The sequence below is a fragment of the Vicia villosa genome, linkage group LG6, assembly GCF_029867415.1.
Source record: "Vicia villosa cultivar HV-30 ecotype Madison, WI linkage group LG6, Vvil1.0, whole genome shotgun sequence".
NCBI lineage: Eukaryota > Viridiplantae > Streptophyta > Magnoliopsida > Fabales > Fabaceae > Vicia > Vicia villosa.
Genome location: NC_081185.1, coordinates 83593659 through 83616654, shown reverse-complemented (window position 1 = coordinate 83616654; position 22996 = coordinate 83593659). Strand labels below are relative to the sequence as shown.

The following is a 22996-nucleotide window of genomic DNA, read 5'->3' as shown; positions in this document are numbered from 1 at the left end:
CTCTTCAAAATTTGCATGAATTCATGGAGAGTTAGAACTTGAAGATTGTGTCAGGGGAGTTGTTAATTGTTCTAATTTTTACGTTCAATTTTCACAATAACAAAACTCTATAATGCAAAAATAACAACAAAACTAAAATTACCTCACTCTATTTTCTCAAGCTCTTTAATATCATCTTGCGTAGGCAATGGTGAAGGTGATCCACTAAGCCAATCTTCTGTGCAAATAAGTGCTTCCACAGATCTAGCGGTTAGGTCACTGCGATAGTCATCAAGCATCCTTCCTCCAGTACTGAAGGCAGACTTAGAAGCTACCGTCGAGATGGGTATAGCTAGAAACTCTCTTGCAATGTTATCTAGGATTTGAAGTCGACTTGAATGCACCTTACGCCAAGTCAAGATATCAAAGTAAGGAATATCACCTTCTAACCCATCTTCAAAGTACTTTGTTAATTCATATTTCACTCCACTTGACTTGAGACCACTGGATTGAAAAAATACCCCATAATAATAGTCGGTATTTCCAATCTGTCCAACTAATACAGGTGGTTCAACAAAGTAACTTTGAGATCTACTTTGAGGTCAATGGTGCAAGCGTTAGTTAACATAAAGGACCCACATGTAACGAAAAAAACATAAAGGACTAACTTTTTACAATTAAATAACTTAAAGGACCCTGGAGGTAATTTAGCCTATAGTTTATTATGTGAAACCAACAACTCCCTATAAAAAATTTAACGATGAAAGATCTTGGAAACATCTCTTTTGTATTAAGTTATTTTGGTAATTAGAGATTATTATCAAGGTACCCTTCAAGTATATCAAAAGATTTTTATCAATAAGGATGAAGGTAAATTTAACATGAAATACAATAATATTTGGGATATTTCAATTACTAAGTGAAACTATTTCGTCTCAATTATAACTATCTTAAAGTAAATTTGGAAATTTGAAAATTGAGTACATTCATACGTTTTGGTTGTAAGGATTTTATATAAGATTTTTCTTATATGTGTATGGAAATGTGTATAGTTTAACAAATCAACATTAAATTGTTGAAGTTAAAAAAGGCAACCATGAAGATTATTTTATAGAATAAAAGAGCTTGTGCTTGAAAATCAGAGATCTGACAATGAGGGATCTTTAGTATATATGTTCAAATCCGATATTTTAGATGTCGAATAGACATTATAATAAAGAATAAATGAAGGTAAATATTATGTCATTCAGTTATAATTCAATACAAGGATTTGAAAGCCCACTAAAATTATATTGTGTTGTAAGACATTCATATAGTGTTTTAAAAATAGATTTTAAAAAGTTCACTGACTTAAGTTATTATAGTTGAAACGAGAACATAGATATATGGATTTTATCTAAAAACTCACTAAACAAAGAATTGACGTATAAGGTCATCCATATGATTGTTATCACTAAGGATGTCTTAGATTAGTGAGAGTCATTCATTCCTTATGTTTTATAATATTATTTTGATATCGATATAAAGTTTATGTTAAGATTATATGCAAAAATAAAGTTTAAAATATTATTATCGTAACAATTTCTATATCATTTGTGCAAGTATTGAATTTGCAAACTTTAATTTGATCTTATTAAAGACTTCAGTTGTGCCAGTTGGAAATAAACCTGATTCAAAGATCACATAACATGAAATTTTCATGTAATTCATCCATATCGATCTATGCCATCAAGTATATTAATAAAGTGGTCATTGGGGTTCCATCATGTTATACGTCAGTGACGACAACCATGATGGTCCCATTATTGATGTATAAGGTGGACCAGATTGTAAAGTTAAAATCTATAGATAAATACCACCAAATGCGTGCCTAAGGAATTGTGATATAATTATTAAAGATATATTGTCCAAGTGGGAGATTATTAGAATATTTTACATTTAAATATTAATTAGTCACAACAAGAAAATTAGGGTTTTATGACAGAAAAATTGCGATACTTAGTTGATAACTGTCGTAACTCTAATATAGAGACGCGTGTCACGAAGGTACCTATCGTCCTTAAATTTTACAAAAATTATCAAATATAACGACGGTTATACCACTACCGCCCTAGAAATCAATTCACGACGATTTAAAAACCGTCGTAAATTATATTTACGACGGAACATTAACCGTCGTCCACCAAATCAAATAACACACGCCCTACACCATAAAAAACTCATCAAATATTTTAAATTTTGATGACTCAATTTAAAAGGATACAAATTTTTTTAATATTAGAAATATATCAACTATGGATAAAACATTACACACTCATTAATACTATAGATACAAATTAGGGTTAACTATATATGTTTTTGGTCCCTATAAAAACATGACATGTTTTGGTCCGTACAAAATTATTATGCACGTAGTTTTAGTCCCTACTGTTAAATCGATGTGTATTTTTAAATGATTATTTTACAGACATGTTTAGAACGTTACAAAAAGTTCCTTGAAAAAAAAGGAACTCAAAATTTGATTTCTAAGTCGAGATTTACATTACTTTTATCATTATCTTTTGAAATTTAAAAAATTCATACTTCTCATTTAAAAAAATTTTGTAATTTGGTAAAGAAATATTTTATAGTGTTCTAAACACGTATAAAAAAATCATTCAAAAATTTAAAAGTTTAAGGGTTATTAACATTTTTTCAAAATTTTAAAATATAGTAGGGACTAAAACTGCATGCATAAAATTTTTATAGGGACTAAAATATGTCATTTTTATATAGGGACTAAAAATGAAATTTTAGATATTTACAGGGACCAAAAGCATACTTAACCCTAAAAATTAATAATGGTTTAAAATTTTTTTAAAAGAAAATTAAATAGTAGCGCTTTAACCGTTAGCAAATAAATTATATCTAAAATTTTTAAACCAAATTACAATGGTTTCAACCGTCAAGATATCACATTCACGAGTGTTTTAAACTGTCGCAAACAACAACGAAAATAAAAATCAAAAGCATGTTTATCACATTCACAACAGTTTTAAACCGTCGCGAATAACAACAAAAACAAAAATCAAAGGTATGTTCATGACGATTTTTAACTGTCGCCATTTCTATTTTAAGTCAGTTTCATTCCGTTGTAAACTGGCGCGACGATTGTGTGACGGTTCTGGCAACTGTCGTGAAATAGGTTGGGGACACACGATTCTGCAATGGTGTCACAACCGTCGTAGATTGTAAATTGCAGCGATTTTAACCTTCGTAATCTACCAAAATAACGGTCGCAATCTACCAATTTTCTTGTAGTGAATTATTATTGATTAAGTGGTAGAAAAAATTAAAAAGACTAAGTATATTTCTATTATGTAATTAATTAGTTAATAAGTTGGATATAGACTCAAATATGAGTGGATGTCAGGATGACCATTTCAAAATAATGAGTATCATAATTGGTCATTTTAGTGGTGGAAATTTAAGACTAAGCTATTGATTGACTTTACTCGTATTTTAGTGAAAGTTGCCACAGCGCTTTAATGTTTCCAAAAGAAATGAGAAAAGAACGAAGTAAAACCCAAAGAAGTTTTTAAATCAACTAATAAAATAATATGAGTTCTTTGGTTCGAAGGTTGGTTATACAAAGGGAATGTATTAGCATCATATGAATCTATAGTACTCTATATGAACCTCTTTGAATATATGTTAAAGTTTATTGCTATTATTCTTGTTTGTGAAAAGAGTGGGGTGGTGAGAAGAAAATTTTATTATACTCGACAAGACAGCGCATCTTGTGCCTACATACCCCTTTTGTGCTTTAGGGAAGTCAGAGTATTTGTAGTTTCCCTTAAGAGTGTGTTTGGATGACACATATTAATGAGGTAATGTAATGTTTTTAGGGAATTTAAAATGATTTACACAAAATTTATTGTTTGGATACAAAAATGAAGAATTGTTAAAATGATGGAAATTTATGGAGTATTTTATCTAAGTTAAATTTAATCATTTTGAAATGACACCAAAAACCAAAAAATTTGAAATTCCTTTCATATTCTATAGAATGTATTTTTTTACTATTATTTCTTCAAATTTTACAAATTGTTCCTCATATTTTCCAAAATTACAAAATTGACCCTAAAAATTTTCAAAAATTTGCAAATTGGTCCTTAATAATTTTTAAAATTTACAATTTGGTCATTCAAATTTTTAAAAATTGCAAAGTAGTCTCTACTTTTTAATTTTTTAATTTGGTCCAAAAAATTAAAATTTTATAAAAAATGACCCCAAAAATCTAACAATAAATTATCTTAATACTCCGTTCAAAGAAAATAATTTAAAAATAAATAGATTTCAATTGAATCATTTGAATTGCTTTAAATTTTTAATTTCTTTAAAATTTCCAATTACCTCATCCAAACACACTCTAAAAGTAAAAAAAAAAAAGAAGCCAAAGTGTCAAAAATATTTTGGGTGCTAAATTTACAAATCCAAAACATGATTTTTTGAATTGCTAAGCTTTAGAAATGCATATCAAGGTTTAAAAGGAGCTAAGCTTTAGAAATGCAAAGCAGAAGTTTGAAAGGTTAGGTTTTAGAATTACAAAGCATGTTTTTAGAATGGGCTAAAATTTAAAAATGCAAAGCAAGAGTTTGAAATTCTAGGTTTTAGAATTACAAAGCATGTTTTTTAAATGGGCTAAGCTTTAGAAATGCAATGCATGGTTTGAAATGACTAAGCTTTAGAAATGCAAGGAAAGAGTTTGGGTCCTAAGTTTTAAAAGTACAAAGCAAAGATAAATAAAAGAAAAGAGGCGGGTACCTTGATAATTTTAAATAATACTATCCCATTATTTTGGATTGGTGACACAAGCAATATAAATGAGGAATCAAGCAAGCATAATCATCTCAAGCAAACATCAAGGTAAAGTATCTCAGCAATATCATGTGTGAGATATGGTATATGTATCATGAACAAAGTCAAAATATATCAAGTATAAACAAAATCAAGCTATCACATGGCTATGGTAATATCAAAGGGGAAATCCTAAAAGAAACAATCAATATACCTCAAGGACCAATGATTCATCAATCAAGTAAAGATATAAATATATTCATAGTTAAACTTTAGGCAAATATAACAATATCATGGTTAAAAATAAGAGAAGACATACGTCAACAAAATTAAGCATCAAGATCATAGTCACATCAAGTATATAAGCATATAGGTGTGTATGAACATGTGTTTGTGAACATGGTAATCTCATGGATAAGTATGAACATGACAACTATATAATGATGATAATAAACAACAAGATAAGTCAAAGTTTAACATAGTATCATGGTAGACAAGCACTCAAACAAATATATGGATGAATCATAAAGTCAAGTAAGGTATGGTCAAAGGACATGAATACGTGAACATGTGATCAATCACTAACATGGATATATAACAATCAAGACAAATAAGTCTGTACAAAGTATATATGTACACATGGTAAAAGTAATTATGTATATGTGAGCTAAATAAAGTATGAATAATCAAATAATCAGTCATAGACAATCACACAAAGATGTATCAAGGATGTGAACATGGTGAAATCAATACAAATACTTGTTCATGGTAAATACACTTAAGCATACAAGGTTTAATCACAAAGAATATGGCAAGGTTAACATGGTATGGCATCAAGTTTTAAGATCATGCATGATTAGGGTTTAGAACAATTAGGGTTTTCAAAGTTAGGTTCATAATTAGTCAAGATTTTTAATCATTTAAAAGAAATAAATTATGATATAAGCAAATAAATAATCAAAGTTTAAGTTGTATGAAAATGTGTTAATATTAACAAGACATCAAAAAAGATTAATTCAATCAAAGTATAAAATCAAACAAAATATTTAAGAAAGAAAACACATGTTTGTAATGATTTTTGAATATATTTTAAAATGAATATATAAGTATTAAATATATAAAATAAAAATAAATATTTTATGATTTTACATGTTGAAGAGAAATAAATATGTAATCATGGTTGACAAAAATTAAAATCAAAAGGAATTATTAAAGAAATCAAAAGAGAATTAAAATGGTGAGTAAAATGATAAATAAACTATTGATAAAAATTTATTGTGACCATGGAACTTTGAACTCATGTCACTAAGGTTGCCATCTCAAAACAATACCACTCAGTCAACACGTGCTAGTGATAATAATATGCATCCAACTGGTTATATGCGAAAAGAAGTTACAAATGCTAAAAAAAAAGAGCAAAAAAGGTCTGGGGCGAGGGGTATTCAAACCCCAGACTAAAGGGTGTCAGGCGCACGCACTTAACCACTGGGGTGGTGATACATCCAATGTTTAAAACACATTCATCAAATTATATTTTAAACAAGTTCAAAATTTCAAAATTTGGCGCAAAAACAACTTCATTAGATCATACCTTGGTCAAAAAGTCAACACTCCAATGAATTAGGTCAAAACCCTAATTTGGTGCATCAGATAAACTTTGAAAGTATATGATATTGAGTTGAGACACTCTTGGACTTGAATATTGATAAAGGAAGATCACACGATCTTATGAGAAGGTTGAGTCATTTTGAGGGACACAAAACCCTGATCACCTGAGATCCTTGATCCAATATCTGCCTACCTTGTAGAAGAAGTAAGCAAGCAAACATACATCTCTTGTCTCTCTGAGGTTAGTGATGATGCATGAATGATTTTTAGGTGAGATGATGAATGATGATTGTGAGATATTGGATCAAACTCTAGTATGGTCGAAGGGTAGCTTCTTGGTTCGACAGGATTAAGCATGAAGTCGAAGGTTGTTCACATGCTTGTGTCAAAGATCTAGGGTTGTTAGCATGTTAAATTAGGTTTAGTGTTTAAAACCTAATTTGTTAAGTTAGCTTGTTTATTAAGTTGGCTTGTGTAATGGGCCTTATGGAAAAATCCCATTAGTTAGTATGTTAGGTTTTATTATAAATAACATACTAGTCACTCATCATTGCAACATAGCAAATCCTAATTTAGGGTGAGAGAGGTTATTTGTTATTCTTGTAAACTTGTAATCTTGTTTTCTAAGAGAAAGTGAAAGAATAGCAGTTATAACCAATTCTTGTGTTCTTCTTCTTGATTGTTATTTATTCATCCCTTGTTTTATACTTTGTTCTTGGCATTGAATTCACAACAAATTGGTGCGGTGAGCGTGGAAAAGATGCCTTCAACAAAGTATGAGATTGAAAAGTTCACCAGAGTGAATGACTTTGGTCTGTGGCGCTTGAAGATGAAAGCCCTACTGGTTCAGCAAGGTTGCTTGGAAGCGTTGAAGGGAGAGGCAGCCATGAATGCTGAATTAACGGCAGTGGAGAAGACGACTATGATCGAGAAAGAACACAATGCAATGTTGTTGATCCTTGGTGATAAGGTTCTCCGGAAGGTTTCAAAGGAGACGACGACATCAGGGTTATGGGTGAAACTTGAAAGTTTGTACATGACCAAAATCGATTCTACCTGAAGCAAGCTTTGTATTCATTCAAGATGATTGAAGACAAAGTGTTGGATGAGCAGTTGGATATGTTCAACAAGCTGATTCTTGAAAATATTGATGTGAAGATCGATGATGAAGATCATGCGCTGTTACTATTATGCGTTTTGCCTCGATCACATGCTCACTTCAAAGAAACTCTCTTGTATGGAAGGGAGTCTCTGACCTTTGAAGAAGTTCAATAAGCCCTGTATTCTAAGGACTTGAACGAACGAAAGGAGCGTAAATCTTCGAATGTTGGTGAAGGTTTGGCCGTTAACAGAAAATTCTTGCGTAAGGATGGTAAGTTTGACAAGACGAAGGGCAAAAGCCAGTCGAAGTCTTACAATGGCGAAACATCTGGCATTCGATGCTATCATTGTAAGAAGGAGGGTCACACAAGAAAGGTGTGCCCTGAACGCCTGAAAGATCATGTAGGTAAGGATAATGGTAATGCAACCATTGTTCAAGATGATTTCGAATCATCTGATGTCCTTGTGGTTTCGAGCAGTGACTCTAGGAAGGAGTGGATTATGGATTCAGGTTGCACTTGGCACATGACTCCAGACAAAGACTTGTTCAAGGAATTATGTGATCATGATGGTAGTACTGCTGGGAAACAACAAAGCTTGCAAGATTACAGGTGTTGGATCTGTGAGATTCAAGCTCCATGATGAGTCAATAAGGTTGTTAACTGAAGTCAGGTATGTTCCTGATTTGAAGAGAAATCTGCTTTCTCTTGGTGAATTCGACAAGAAAGGATATGTTTTCCAATGAGAGAAAAGTATCCTAAGAGCCATGAAGGGGTCGAAGGAAGTCTTGAGAGGTGTGAAGAAACAAGTCTTGTATACCCTTGAGGCTGAAGTTGTAAGTGGTTCGACAAATGTTGCATCCACGAAACTATTGTCGAAGACAAAAATCTGGCACATAAGATTGGGCCATGTCAGTGAAAGGGGTCTGGTCGAATTAGGGAAACAAAATCTGCTTGGTGGAGACAAAGTCGAAAAGCTGAAGTTTTGTGAACCCTGTGTACTTGGAAAATCTTGTAGCGCGAAGTTCAACAAAGGAAAGCAAAGAACACATTGATCCCTTGATTACATCCATGCTGATCTTTGCGGGCCTACAAGGTGTGCATCATATTCTGGAGCGAGGTATTTCCTATCCATAGTAGATGATTATTCCAGGACGTTATGGGTATTCATCCAGAAGACTAAGGATGAAACTTTTGAGAATTTCAAAAGTTGGAAAACCGTGGTCGAAAATCAGACTGGCAGGAAGGTCAAGAGGTTGAGAACCGATAATGGCCTTGAATTTTGCAATGAGGCGTTCGACAGTTTTTGTGTTGCCTCTGGTATTGCAAGGCATAGAACTACTGCAGGTACCCCACAGCAAAATGGTTTGGCTGAAAGGTTTAATCGAACTATTTCAGAGAGAGTCAGATGCATGTTGACTAGTTCCAGATTAAAGAAGGTGTTTTGGGCTGAGGTTGTTTCGACAACAACATATCTGATAAACAGATGTCCTTCGACATCGTTAGATATGAAGACACCAGAAGAAGTTTGGCCGGGACATCTACTAGATCTCGACAAACTGGGAGTATTTGGCTGCGTAGCCTATGCTCACATTAGGCAAGACAAGGTCGAACCTAGAGCTCTTAAATGCATGTTCATGGGATACCCTGAAGGAGTCAAAGCTTATAGACTATGGTGCCTAGAGCCAGGTCACAAGAGGTGTATCACTAGTCGAGATGTAGTTTTCAATGAAGGTGAGATGACTTTCAAGAGCTGGAACAGGTAGAGATTCCTGTTGAGATGGAGCAAGTTGATGCTGAATTGCATATTCCAAATGAAGTCGAAGAAGAAGCAGAAGATGCTGAGGAAGTTGAGGAAACTGTCGATGACTACCTATTGTCGAGAGATAGGTCGAGAAGAGTCATCAAGCCACCTCATAGACTTGGGTATGCAGATCTTATAACTTATGCCTTAATCTCTGCAAGTGAGGTTCTAGATGAAGAACCTAGAGACTATAAGGAAGTTATGAGGAGTCGAAATAAGACTGAATGGTTGAAGGCCATGAATGATGAGATGAAATCTCTTCATGATAATCACACTTGGGAACTGATCAAGAAACCTGCTGGGGCAAGGTTAGTCAGCTGTAAATGGATTTTCAAAGTTAAGGAAGGAATTGAAGGAGTGACGTCGAAAAGATACAAGGCAAGGTTAGTTGCAAGGGGTTTCACTCAGAAAGAAGGTTTCGACTTCAATGATGTGTTTTCTCCTGTTGTGAAGCATAGGTCCATTCGAATGTTGCTTGCCATGGTGGCACAATTCGACCTTGAATTGGAACAAATGGATGTGAAGATTGCGTTCTTGTATGGTGATCTAGACGAAACGATCTTGATGAGGCAACCTGAAGGGTATGTCGAAAAGGGGAAGGAAGATTATGTGTGAAAGCTAAAGAGATCCTTATATGGGTTGAAACAATCTCCTCGACAGTGGAATTGGAGATTCAACAAGTTCATGGCACGCATAAGTTTCATTAGAAGTCAGTTCGACCACTATGTTTACTTCACATTTCGACCTGGTAATTCATTTGTTATTTTGTTGCTTTTGTGGATGATATTCTCATAGCAAGCAACAATGTTGAAGATGTAAAGACGGTGAAGGCTGAACTCAATAAGGAGTTCGATATGAAGGATCTGGGAGCTGCTTCCAGGATTCTTGGAATTGACATTCGAAGAGATAGAAAGAAGTTGAAGTTATGCTTATCTCAAGAGGCATATCTACGAAAGATTCTTGAAAGTTTTGGTATGTCGAATTCGAAGCCAGTTGTGACTCCGACAAACCCTTAATTCAAGCTGAGTATTGATCAGTGTCCCAGTACTGATATCGAAAGAGCCTATATGAACAACATCCCATATGCTAATATAGTTGGTTCTTTGATGTATGCTATGGTTTGTACTAGACCCGGCATAGCTAGCAAATGAAGTAAGTCTTGTAAGCAGGTACATGGAGAATCCTATAAAGGCTCACTGGAAAGCATTGAAGTGGATTTTAAGGTACATAAATGGGTCTCTGAACAGGGTCCTAATTTATGGTGGAGCCTTGGGTGAAAATAGTAAAGCAGTAATCGAAGGATATGTCGACTCTGATTATGCAGGTTGTATGGATTCTAGAAAATCTATTTCTGGATATGTTTTCACTATGTTTGGCACAACAATTAGTTGGAAAGCAACACTTCAGAAGGTTGTTGCTCTATCAACCACTAAAGCGGAGTATATTGCCCTAACTGAAGCTGTGAAAGAAGCATTGTGCCTTAAAGGTTTTGCTAAGGAGCTGAAACTTCAAGGTAAAGGTATCTCTGTTAAATGTGATAGTCAAAGTGCAATACACCTGTCGAAGAACTCAGCATATCATGAGCGAACAAGCACATTGATGTGAGGCTGCATTTCGTCAGAGAAGTAATCGAGCGTGGAGAAGTCCAAGTGTTGAAGGTTTCGACTGAGGACAATGCTGCTGATATGATCACCAAGACATTGTCGAGTTGAAAGTTTTTCCACTGTATATATGCAGTTGATAAAGCTGCATGAAGAAATCTAGTTTGTTCCCTTGACGTTGTAGAGTTGAGTCCAAGGTGGAGATTTGTGAGATATTGGACCGAACTCTAGTATGGTCGAAGGGTAGTTTCTTGGTTCAACAGGATTAAGCATGAAGTCGAAGGTTGTTCACATGCTTGTGTCGAAGATGCTAGGGTTGTTAGCTTGTTAAATTAGGTTTAGTGTTTAAACCTAATTTGTTAAGTTAGCTTGTTTATTAAGTTGGCTTGTGTAGTGTGCCTTGTGGAAAAAGCTCATTAGTTAGTATTTTAGGTTTTATTATAAATAGCATACTAGTCTCTCATCATTGCAATACAGTAAATCCTAATTTAGGGTGAGAGAGGTTATTTGTTATTCTTGTAAACTTGTAATCTTGTTTTCTAAGAGAAAGTGAAAGAATAGCAGTTATAACCAATTCTTGTGTTCTTCTTCTTCATTGTTCTTTATTCATCCCTTGTTTTATACTTTGTTCTTGACATTGAATTGACAACAATGATAATGATCAAACTCTTTTAAATTTAATGGCAACGAAGTGGGATCTTATTGTCAAAAAATGGGGTATGACTGTCATCTCCCTATATGTAAGTTATGGTCCCTAATATACCGTACTACAATCAGATAATCTCTTCTCCGCATTTGTAAGGAGTTTAAGAAATTAAGAGTACCGATAGAGGAAGATCCAATCCAACAAGTGTTAGTCACTTGTCTCTACACTTTTATATTCCAGGATTATCGGTATCATTGTCTAAAAAACTTTTTTATAATCTTTAGTAATATATCCTAAACTAACATGTTGTAGATTAATTGTTTTAATTTATGAGTGGTACAAGTTACCGCTTAATTGTTTTAATTCCTTGTAATTCTGTAAAAGGGTTGCACCCCTAGTGCGATTTCTTTAATCAATTGCCTATTAAAAAAAAAACATGTTGTAGATTATAAAGTTGTGTATATGCATGCTCATGCTTTTGTTTCGTTTCCACCTTAAATTATGATATATACAATTTTAATCTTCGTGAACATGCATCATACAAACTAATTATTAAATTAATTCTAACATAAGTACATTTAATAAAAATATTTTAATAAACTAAATTTATTTTGAAAAAAAACGTAAAATTAGATGTAGAATTATATATATATATATATATATATATATATATATATATATATATATATATATATATATATATATATATATATATATATATATATATATATATATATATATATATATATATATATATATATATATATATATATATATATATATTAAAGGACAGGATCGCTCTCATGCAAAATTCTACATGTTCAATTTTTAATAATATAAATATTCTCCATACTGTTGGAAGTCACTAAACTCAAGAAAGATTTGTTTAGTACAGTATTCAAACATCTTATATACATTAAATATGAAACTGAGATTTGAATCTCCATTGGGACGATATATTTAATCATTCACGAATTATAAAACAGTTGCAATTTCTCGAAGCACTAAATATTTTTTACTAAAATTTTCTTTATCTAGGTTTGGCTACATAAGATGAAACATCAAAATCACTTTATTTATGAATGTAAAAATAACATGTTTTTGGAGAATAAGAATTGCCCTAGAATATTTACCACCTGTTCTGAAAATTCATTAGAAAATTCCAAATTTGATTTACATGATCACTATAATATGACAAGCATAGCCTTTTGATGAGAAGGTTGTTGGAGTTGGAGTTTGTCCCATACCCTGGTCTCTGAAATAATTCACCATTGATTGGTTAAATAAGTGCTTAATTGGTGGTTGTTGAGTAAATTAAATGGTTAATTAATTTACTATTCCAATACTATTTAGAAGAAAAAATTTACTATAATTTTTATAACATCATTGAAAAAGCTCCTTTAGTCGTTACAACAACATTCTATAATTTTTAACGGTTTACAAAATAACACTGTTCCACTACAATAAGAAAAACATGAGTTTATAATATATTTAATAAACATTCTTTAACAACCATTCTTGCTTTATTACTATATGTTCACAAGGAAATTCTTGAATCTTAAAAAGAACAATCTGAATGTGCTCAATTTGACTATGAAAACAAAACCAACCAATGATTCACCATTTTGATTAAGACCAGTCAAAATTCTTTTGAGAAGCGTTGAAATCAACATTCAGAATATCTATATGATTTTGTTGTTTACGGTTTTCAGTGCAGAACCTTATATCCCCTAAATCTTCTTGAAAATGAAACCCCTACAACCAAATATTTTAGTATTTTTTATTGATAATTAAATTTAATCACATTCAACCAATTTCATATTTCACCACTAGAAATTAGAAAGAGTTTCCATAGATTTTTTCCAATAAAAACAGTCATCATCGACACGCAGCTGGGTAGACTAATCTCTCAAGTCGGAGAGAATCATAATAGACGACAAAATTCTCTATCAGATGAATTTATAACTGATGGTAACATTAATATAAACTTACATAAACAAATAAAATTATAGAACACATAATTTTTTATCTACTACAATAATATTCATTCATTTGAACTCATCACAATATTAATCCTTATAGTAAAGATTATATATAACACAAACCATATTCTAAACCTAATAACTAGAAGAAAAATTAAAGAAAAAAATTAAGAAAATTCATAGAGTTGAAATATAAGAATCTAACAAACAAACATCCCTAGGGTTTTCATTCTACCTTAAAAGAAATCAAACTACTAAACCATATGTGGATATGAAACTTTGTTTTGGATGAATAAAAAAACATAAATTTCAAAAGAAAGCATAGTAAAATTAAGTTCTATAGTTGGAATTTGTAGTAGCAGCTGAAGAAGAGTTAAAAGGTGAAAGATCATTCCATGTTGAAGTAGCACCTCCACCATCACCATTAGAAGCATTCCAATATTGTTCACTATTATGATTATTATTATTGTTATTGTTGTTGGAGTTGTTGTTACTATTGATCATTCCCAAGAATTGTTTAGATTGATTCTCTTCCATTTTCACACTAGAAGCTGTTAATACCTTAGAGACACCACCATATGCATGTTCTTGATCATTACCAAATGGATACAACATTCCATGTGAAGAAGAAGCTTCTAAGCTTGTCAAGAAGGGAAATTGATGAGTTTGTGGCATTCTCCATTGCTCGAAGTTACCGGTAGGTAAAATCGAAGCAGAACCACCACTTCTACCACCGCCTAAGGAGCTTCCAATATGGAAATTCAAGTCTCCTACACCTCCCATTTGACTAGGAAAATTATAGTTTAGACCTATTTCACCGAGGTGATGATCGCCGAGTTGATGAAAAGGAGGCATGAATCTCATCGGCGGTGGCGTCTGGGAGCTGAGTACGGCTGGAGAGTTGTTCGCCGAGCTAGTTTGACGATCCGAGCTGACCGGTGACTTCGAGGTGTTGTTACTGCTTGACTTAGTTCTTTTGTTTCTTCGGCAACCACCTCCAACCGGGACACTTCTAAGCGCGCCGCCCCTCGTCCAATACCGTCTACAGGTCTTGCAGAAGTGGCGAGGCTGGGAGAGACTGTAGTTGTTAAAGTAGCAAAACTTTGTGTTGGTTGAATCACATCTTGGACATTTTTGTGACAGTTCTTGCATAGGTATGTTCGCCATCCTAGCCCTATCAGCCATCGAACCTGGCCTGATCGAGCTTCCATGAGGCTGCGATGGAGTCAGGTTCGATGGCGGAGGCTGTGGTTGTGGAATTAGAAAAGGAGTGTTGACACTAGAACCGTTAGCCACTTGATGATGATTTTGTTGCTGCAAAAAAGGAAGTAAAATAAATTTGGTATATTCAAGAGAAGGGTATAAACAAAAGTAAAGCAAGAATATTTATCTTTATATTTTTTTTTTTGCTTTTCTTTTTGAAAAACCTAATTGAAGAACCCTTGTAAAAACTTACTTGTTGATGCCAATTTGTTTGATCCATATATGGTGGGAGAGAAGTATAAACCATGGTTATTCTTCTTGGAGCTAGCTTTCTCTTTTGTAAAGGTAGATGAGTTTTAAGGGATAGAGAGAATAGTGAAGAGAATCACATGAACAAGTTAAAGAGAGATAGTGTTTGTTTTTTGTTTGTGGTTGAGATGAAGATAGAAGAGAGAAAGAAAAAGAGAGAAAGCAAGAAAGAAAGAAAGAAGAGAGGGATCAAAGGGTTAAGGTGGTGGTGATGAGAACCTAAAAATAAAGGAAGATGCTTTTGAGTATATATATAAAATTTTGTTTTTGTTTATTGTTTCATTATTGTTTTCCCTCCCATTTCCCTATATATCTCTTTTTGTTTTATTGCTTTTCAGGATTTTGAGAAGGTGATGTTTCTTAACCTATAAGCTTCTTTTTTGATGCCTTGTAAGAACTTAGAAAAAGAGATTGTTATAGTGCTTCTCTCTCTCTCCATCCTTGTGCATGAAAAATAAAAGCTAAGTATTGAGTTTGATATGTCATGTTATATTTTAATAAGAGAGGAAAAAAGAAAAGAAAAGATAGGGTTTGTGTATGCTGACCAACCTATATTCTATGCAAGCATTCCCGATCAATATTAAACCGTTTAAATTTAAATTTTAAATTATAATTAAAAAATATTATTTTTTAAATCATCATATTGCAACTGAATGGCCACGCATCGAATGCGTGAATGCGTACATCAATAATTAAAGCCGTTTTAAGTTTTTAAAAACATGTTTTTTATGATAAATTATATAGAGTTTTATTTTGTCGTGATCTATCAGTGAATATGTCAAATTTTATAACTAATATAATAAGTAATTTTTCTTGCATGCCCTTAATTACGATCTTGGAGGCAGCAGTGAATATGCATTCATTCAGCAATTTGAGGTAGAACGACCTAACAGAAACTTTAATTATGATTCTACTATAAAATAATACAACATTAGTTGTTGATTGAATGAATAATTAAGGTAAAGAATGTGGTTGATAAATTTTAATGTTTATTAAAATTGGAATGAAATAAATAAAGGTGGTCTATTTATGCTTTTAGTGTGTCCCGACCAAGTGAACCTTTTCTTGGTCTCGTCTGTTCCCTTCCCCACTCTTCAATTTCTTTTTGCATGGAAATATTTTTTTTCTTTATAATTCACGCGCCACCATGTGAACAAATCAGTCAAACTTCATATTGTTACTTTTCTTTGCTCATGTATATATTGTTTTAGGGTAGAGTAGGATAGGGACCCACTAATTGAGTAAATATAGGATAGATTATGCTAGGACAAAAGAGGATTAGCAAGAAAATAAAATGTATGTTTGAAAAATATTGTTGTTTATGTCTTAATATTTTTAGTATTTGTCTTAGTGGGATACTAGATTTTGACATTGACTCCATGCTTAGGTATTAAGGTCTCTACAAAGTGTTTGAAGCCATCTTTGAAAGAATTTTTTATTGGATAAGTTTGGTGGTATCTAAAGCTGTTTTGTTTGATATGGAACTGTTTTTGTCTCAATTGCATTTAATCTCAATGTAGTTACGAGGACTGTGTAAGATTTTGTAGTAATTAGGAATTTAATTTGGATGTGATATTGTGATCGATTAAGGTGTCACTACAACGAGGAAGGGCTTTTACAGCGCTTTTTTTGGCCTTTAACAGCGCTTTAAAGCGCTGCCAAAGCCAGCGCTGGCATAGGCTACGAAAGCGCTTTTAAAAGCGCTCTGGTAGGCCCCCCTATAAGAGCGTTTTTCTGGAAAAAGCGCTCTTGTAGGCCCCCCTTTAAGAGCGCTTTTCAGGAAAAAGCGCTCTGGTAGGCCCCCCTTTAAGTGCGCTTTTTCCAGAAAAGCGCTGTGATAGGCCCACCTGTGAGAGAAAAAATTCAAAAAAAAACAACATACTAAAGCGCTTTTGTAAAAGCGCTCTTATAGGGTAGGCTTTAAGAGCGCTTTTTCCAGAAAAAGCGCTCTGATAGCTAAACAAAAACAACTAATTATTTAGGAACAGAACGGTATAATGCGTTTCTGTCAATAAAACGCAATGAATCAGAAGCAATAAAACGCAACATATTACGGAATGAATCAGAAGCAATAAAACTCAACATATTACTTTGGCGAGAGAGAACAATATATTACCTGTATAGTAGTAAGCAACTTGTAGACCCACACAATGTAAGATTCTTGAATGAGATCAAACTTTCACTCTTCACAAGTAACCCCTATCAATACAAAAAGAATAAGTCACAAATCTATAACATTGACAACACTAGAAATTGTGTCAATGGAAAGCAATTAATTACCTGTATAGTAGAAAGCAACTTCTTGAATGAGATCAAACTTTCACTCTTCACAAGTAACCCCTATCTAGCAAAGATATTCCTAAAAAATATAAAATAAAAAACTTAATTGAAGAATATAAAAATTAGGTCATAATCCATAGCTTAAAAAAATCAGCATTGTATCATTATGTCAAATTCATTCAAATTCAAGTAAACTCACAAACAAACACAATTTTCAAACCAAAAATGAAACAAGATGCAAGAAGTCACATTGTACCATGAGAAATTGGGTTCAAAACAAGTTCTATAGCGCATGTGAATGTTTCCCATCTCATTTCATTTCAGAAATAAATATAGATATTTCCTTCTTATCTCTTAAAGTCAATTTAATATATGAGCATGTTTTAATATAGTTCAATCCATTTCAAAACTTGTAGAATTCCATAAACCAAGTTGCAATAAAGTAGAGACATCAATATGAACTCATACATTAATCACCACATAAAAGCACAACTTCTGCATTGTGGTATTCTGCAAAAATAAAAATTCCAGACAGAATCCTGATGTTATTTGAATCAGCCTATTTAACATTGAAAGTGACTTATAAGTTATAATCAAAATCTTTACCAAATAATGCTAAGAAAAAATAATTAGAACTAAACATGGGAAAAATAAAAAACTCATCTATAGAAATTTTATGAAAAAATAAGCCCCTAAAAAGTAATCAGAACTAAACCATGCAAACCCAAGAGAAATCAGCAATGTCATCATCACCAATATGGATGGAGAAAAAAATGCCATCGACCGGTTAAGTCGGCAAAGACAGAACAATCTATAGGCAGAAGTTCTTTTTCTAAAGCATTGCCAAACAAGTCAATGTACAGGCAAACTTAACAACTAATTGAGGTTCGTAATGGCTGTACAAAAACAGATACAAATCAAACTAATGAAAAATAACCTAATAAACCGCCGTTGAGAGGAAAAGAATCTTCAAAATTTCCACTTCATTCTCAAATTGCAGTGCAACCCTTAGTTGAAACCCTTAAAACTAAACCCATAAATCATATTACCTTGCACAGTCAGACGGAGGAGAGAACGACGGTGGTGGCTGGCGACGGAGGGACGAACGTGGTGGCTGGCGACGGAGGGACGAACGGTGGTGGCTGGCGACGGAGGGACGAACGGTGGTGGCTGTGGCTGGCGACGACGGAGGGTTTTTCGGTTGCAGTACTGAAAGTGAGAAACAGTAATAAGAAAACGAAAGAGAGAAAGTGAGAAAGTGAAAGCGTGTTTTTGTTTTTAATTTTTACTAATAAAGGCTACTAAAGCGCTTCTGAAAAGCGCTCTCATAGCCTGGTCTATACCAGCGCTTTTTAGCAAAAAGCGCTCTCATTAAACCCCCCTATAGCAGCGCTTTGAAAAGCGCTCTCATACCCCCCCCCCCCCTTACCAAAGCGCTTTTCAAAAGCGCTCTCATACCCCCCCCCCTTACCAAAGCGCTTTTCAAAAGCGCTCTCATACACCCCCCCTACCACAGCGCTTTTCAGAAGCGCTCTCATACCCCCCCCCCTTTAAGAGCGCTTTTTTAGCGTGTTTTTTTATTTTGTTTTTAGTGCAACCTATAAGAGCGCTTTTTACTAGAAGCGCTTTAGTAGGGGTGCTGTTAAAAATTAAATTTGGCGTAGTGTGTAAACACAATGTTGAGAAGATGTGTCTGATAATATTACTATAACTGAAATTTCGTTAGATAGATTGCTAATAAGATGTCAAACACAATATTAAGATAACGAGAAATGCTAGCAACATTCTCTTTTTAACACTCTCTCAAACACTTACTTTCTCATTGGTTGAAACATATGTGGGTCACTCACTTTAAAAATAGGTCCCACATAAAGTGGTAGGACCCACACATATTTCAACCAATAAGAATGTGAGTGTTTGAGAGAGTGTTGAAAAGAGAGTGTTCTTAGCATTTCTCTAAAATAATTTGTGAGATAATATGATAAACAAAAATGCAAATAACAAATAAGAAAAAGAAATAACATATGTAATTATAACTCGGTTCAATACAATGTCACTTATATCTGGAGGGTGTCAATCAAATGAAAAGAAATTTACTAATTACTAGTCAATAGTACACAACGGTTTCATCGAAATTATTTTAGTCCTGTCTTTTTTAAATACTACTCGTAAATTTTGATTTAGGCTCCCATTGAATCTAAAACCGCTTTCACTTTCACTAAAACACTCTCTCAAGTGTTTACAAGATTACAATTATATGTGACGTGATAATCATAATTACAACTAAATAATCCATCCTTCTAACTTAAAAAAGATAGCATAAAAAAGAACTTAAAAAAGATAGCATAAAAAAGAATATGGGGTTGAAAATAGTGTTTGAAAACTTTTTTATAAAATGTTTGTAACTAAGCAACAGAGAATAAAATTGCAAAAGATAAAATATGGAAATAAAGAGTTTAAGAGAAAGAGAAGAACACCAGAAATTATACAAGTTTAGTAAAAAAAAAAAACGACTTAGTCATGTTCCCCATAATTGATCTTGAGAGTATCTATTAAACTTGAGAGCTTTTAATAGATAATACTCATGAACCCCCTTATACACAAAAAAAAGTTTATGGCTAACTTTCAACCAAACAATAAACTGAGGAGTGAAGCGGCGAGTCTTTCTTCTAAGCGATGAATTGAAGCGGTTAGTCTTCTTTCCATAAGAATCTTGGAGCTATTAGTCTCCAAGCTTCTAAGCAATGATTTTACCACTGGCTAATCTTGAACCTTGTAGAGCTTTTAATATCAGGCTTTGCTCATGAACCTAATCTTGATTTTATCACAGGCTAACCAAGAACTTGGAAGATTTTATCACGGGCTTATCTCGAACCATACCAAACTTTTAATACAGGGCAATGCTTGAACCAAATATTTGTTTTACCACAGCCTAACCAAGAACCTAAGAGATTTTAACAGCAGGATGATCTCAAACCTAAACGGAGATTTGATCAAACAAATCCTCAAACTAAAGTTTTTTACGGGCATAGCTTTGAACCAAAACAAACTATCCCTAAGTGGATAAAATGTTCAACCAAGATAAGGATAATACTTCCTTGGTGAACTTACAAAGCTACTCTTCCAGAATTTCAATTTCCTCATTCATAAAAGGAGTTTCTCCAAAAAATACTTCGGCTAAACTTTGAGTGAGAGAAAGTAAACAAAAATAATTTTTATAGAAAGAGAGTGAGAAGTGAGAAATGAAACCAAATTTATGGATATAAAAAATAGTGGAATGGGACCTCTAAATATAGGCCAGAGGTTGTCACAAAAACGAAAAAAGTTATAATGTCATTTGTGACTTGCCAATCGATTGGCATTATGCACCAGTTGATTGGTTAGCTAAATTAATCAATTAACAAGTTAAAAATGGAAGAGTAAAATATTTAGTTGTTACTCATCATTAAGACGCGTACTATTCGCTTAAGTAATATTTATGAATCGTTCCAATCGATTGGAAGAGTGTCAATCGATTAGTAGTAACCAGTCTCCCTCTTCCAATATATTCATTCATGATTGTAGGAGATAACCCGAAGTAATGTCCTCTTACATGCACCTTCCTATACTCATAGCTTCCAGCAATATTAAACCCTTTCGGTAGGTTAATAATAAAATCCTTGACAAACTTCAGATGAAAAGGACCAATGTTCCTCACCATTTTCATAAATTAAGCAACGTTGAAAAGTTCCATGATTTTGTTTCACTTTTTAGCCTCCTAAAAGATTTCTCATTCAAGGGATATTCTTTGGAGAAACACATATATCATTTTTTGCAACACTCTTCAGAGTGAAAGGAGACGTTATCCAAAGGAACAACATGAATGTTCTAATGTAGTTTCTTTCCACCACCAACCTTCATCATTCTCTTTGCAGTAGGTTCTTTTTATATGTCTTCCAAAGCATCATCAACATTATCTTCAATAATCAGCTTCTCATAGCAAATATGGATCTTCTTTGTTTTAACAACCACGATTTTCTTTCTGATATTTGTGTTCCTCTTTGCAGTAAATTTCTTCTTTTTCTGTGTAGACTTCTTTTTTATTTTTTTTCTGAATCAAAACATCATATTTTTTCTTAGAGCTTCACTTCTTCTATTGCCATAACTTTCTTTTTTGTTGCATCAGATTTCTTGATTTTGCTTTTGGATTGAAGAGTTGGCACTTGGCACATCCTTTTCAATTGACTTCTTAGACTTTTTGGGAGTCCTTTGCCCAATGAAATATCCTTCGACAACATTGTTATCTTCCTCACTAACTCCATATATTTCATCAATGAAATTGTCTTTGTCATTGGCATCTCGATTAACATTGTCTTGGTCATCTTCACTTACAATTTCCCAAGATTCAACAATACCTTCAGCATGATTATTGACATTATTCTCACCGTCATTCTAGTCAACTTCAACGACAATCTTTTCAACTTCCATAATAATTTAAACATTGTCATTAACATAAGTAGTAACTTATTTACTCACAGTCCCATTATTCGGCTCAATGGCACCTACAATGTCCCTGACATCCTCGCTAGAATTATCATAAGCAACTTCGTTGGACTCTAGGTTATCTTCTTACTCTTCTTCCTCACTGCTTTCAGCACTTTCGTCATCAACAATTTCTTCAGAAACACTTTGCTCTGTTTTAGGATTTTCCTCCTCATAGTTATTGATATTCTTAATAACATCTACGCCATCGTATTGACTTGCTTTTTCATCACTATCACATGAACTCCCATCATCACTTACAACATTATACGCATTCTTACTTATATATTAAACAACATTTTCAAAGTCACTTGTAAGGTCGACCTTAATGGCGGCCTCATGCAGAGCTTTACCCAAACATGTTTAATCATTAAGAAGCTTTTCAGTAAAATTATCACTACGAGGGTCATCATATGCATATACGGTTTAAATGGTTTGGTTAACATTGTCACAATCATGATTTATGACTTTGCATATCTCAGCATTAGGGATCATAACTTTGACTACGAGAACACTTTTAGGAACAATGGGTTCAGAATGTTTACCTTGATTTTGTTAGGATGAACAACACTGATGGAAATAATTTCTAGAGGAACATCAGTATGATGGCTCTTGGTGTTGACTTTCGCTTGAGGACAAACAGACTCTTCAATTTCCGGGGTTGCCACAGTGATTTCGATAATAGCAGTCCATACACCAGTGAGGTCGAAGTCGAACATATAGAGAGAAGCATGATCATCAACCTTTTTCATCTTCTTACGCTTGAAATCTTTAGGCTTTTGAGAGGAAAGGAGTATTAGTGGCTTGTATGGTTCCAATCTTGGTTATAGAGAGGAATGAAGTGCATAATAGAAAATGAGCTTCAAGAGAAAAGGAAAATGTTGGGCTGTAAAAAACAAGCAACATCTCTCTTGGTACAAGTAGGTTGATTTGAAATATATTAGGCACAATAGTGTTTCAATCACCGATACTTTAATTCTTATATGTCAATCACACACAACCTAATGGATGATCTAAGTTTAGTTGTTTGTCAGTGCTAACAAGTTGAAGAGAGATTATCTTTTCTTCTACAAATTCTCTAATCAAGTGATGTTGAATGTCTATGTTTTTGGTTTGAATGTGTT

General features: G+C 33.3%; 1 protein-coding gene across 1 annotated transcript; it reads right to left on the bottom strand.

The window, feature by feature from the left end:
- Window positions 1–13598: 13598 nt before the first annotated feature.
- On the bottom strand, window positions 13599–15480 carry LOC131611780 (dof zinc finger protein DOF5.1-like). Its single transcript, XM_058883663.1, has 2 exons — window positions 15016–15480; window positions 13599–14873 (listed from the first exon to the last, which is right to left on the bottom strand). The coding sequence occupies exons 1-2, from the start codon at window positions 15067–15069 to the stop codon at window positions 13890–13892; spliced, it is 1038 nt and encodes a 345-aa protein (XP_058739646.1). The 5' UTR covers window positions 15070–15480; the 3' UTR covers window positions 13599–13889.
- Between the last annotated feature and the right edge of the window lie 7516 nt (window positions 15481–22996).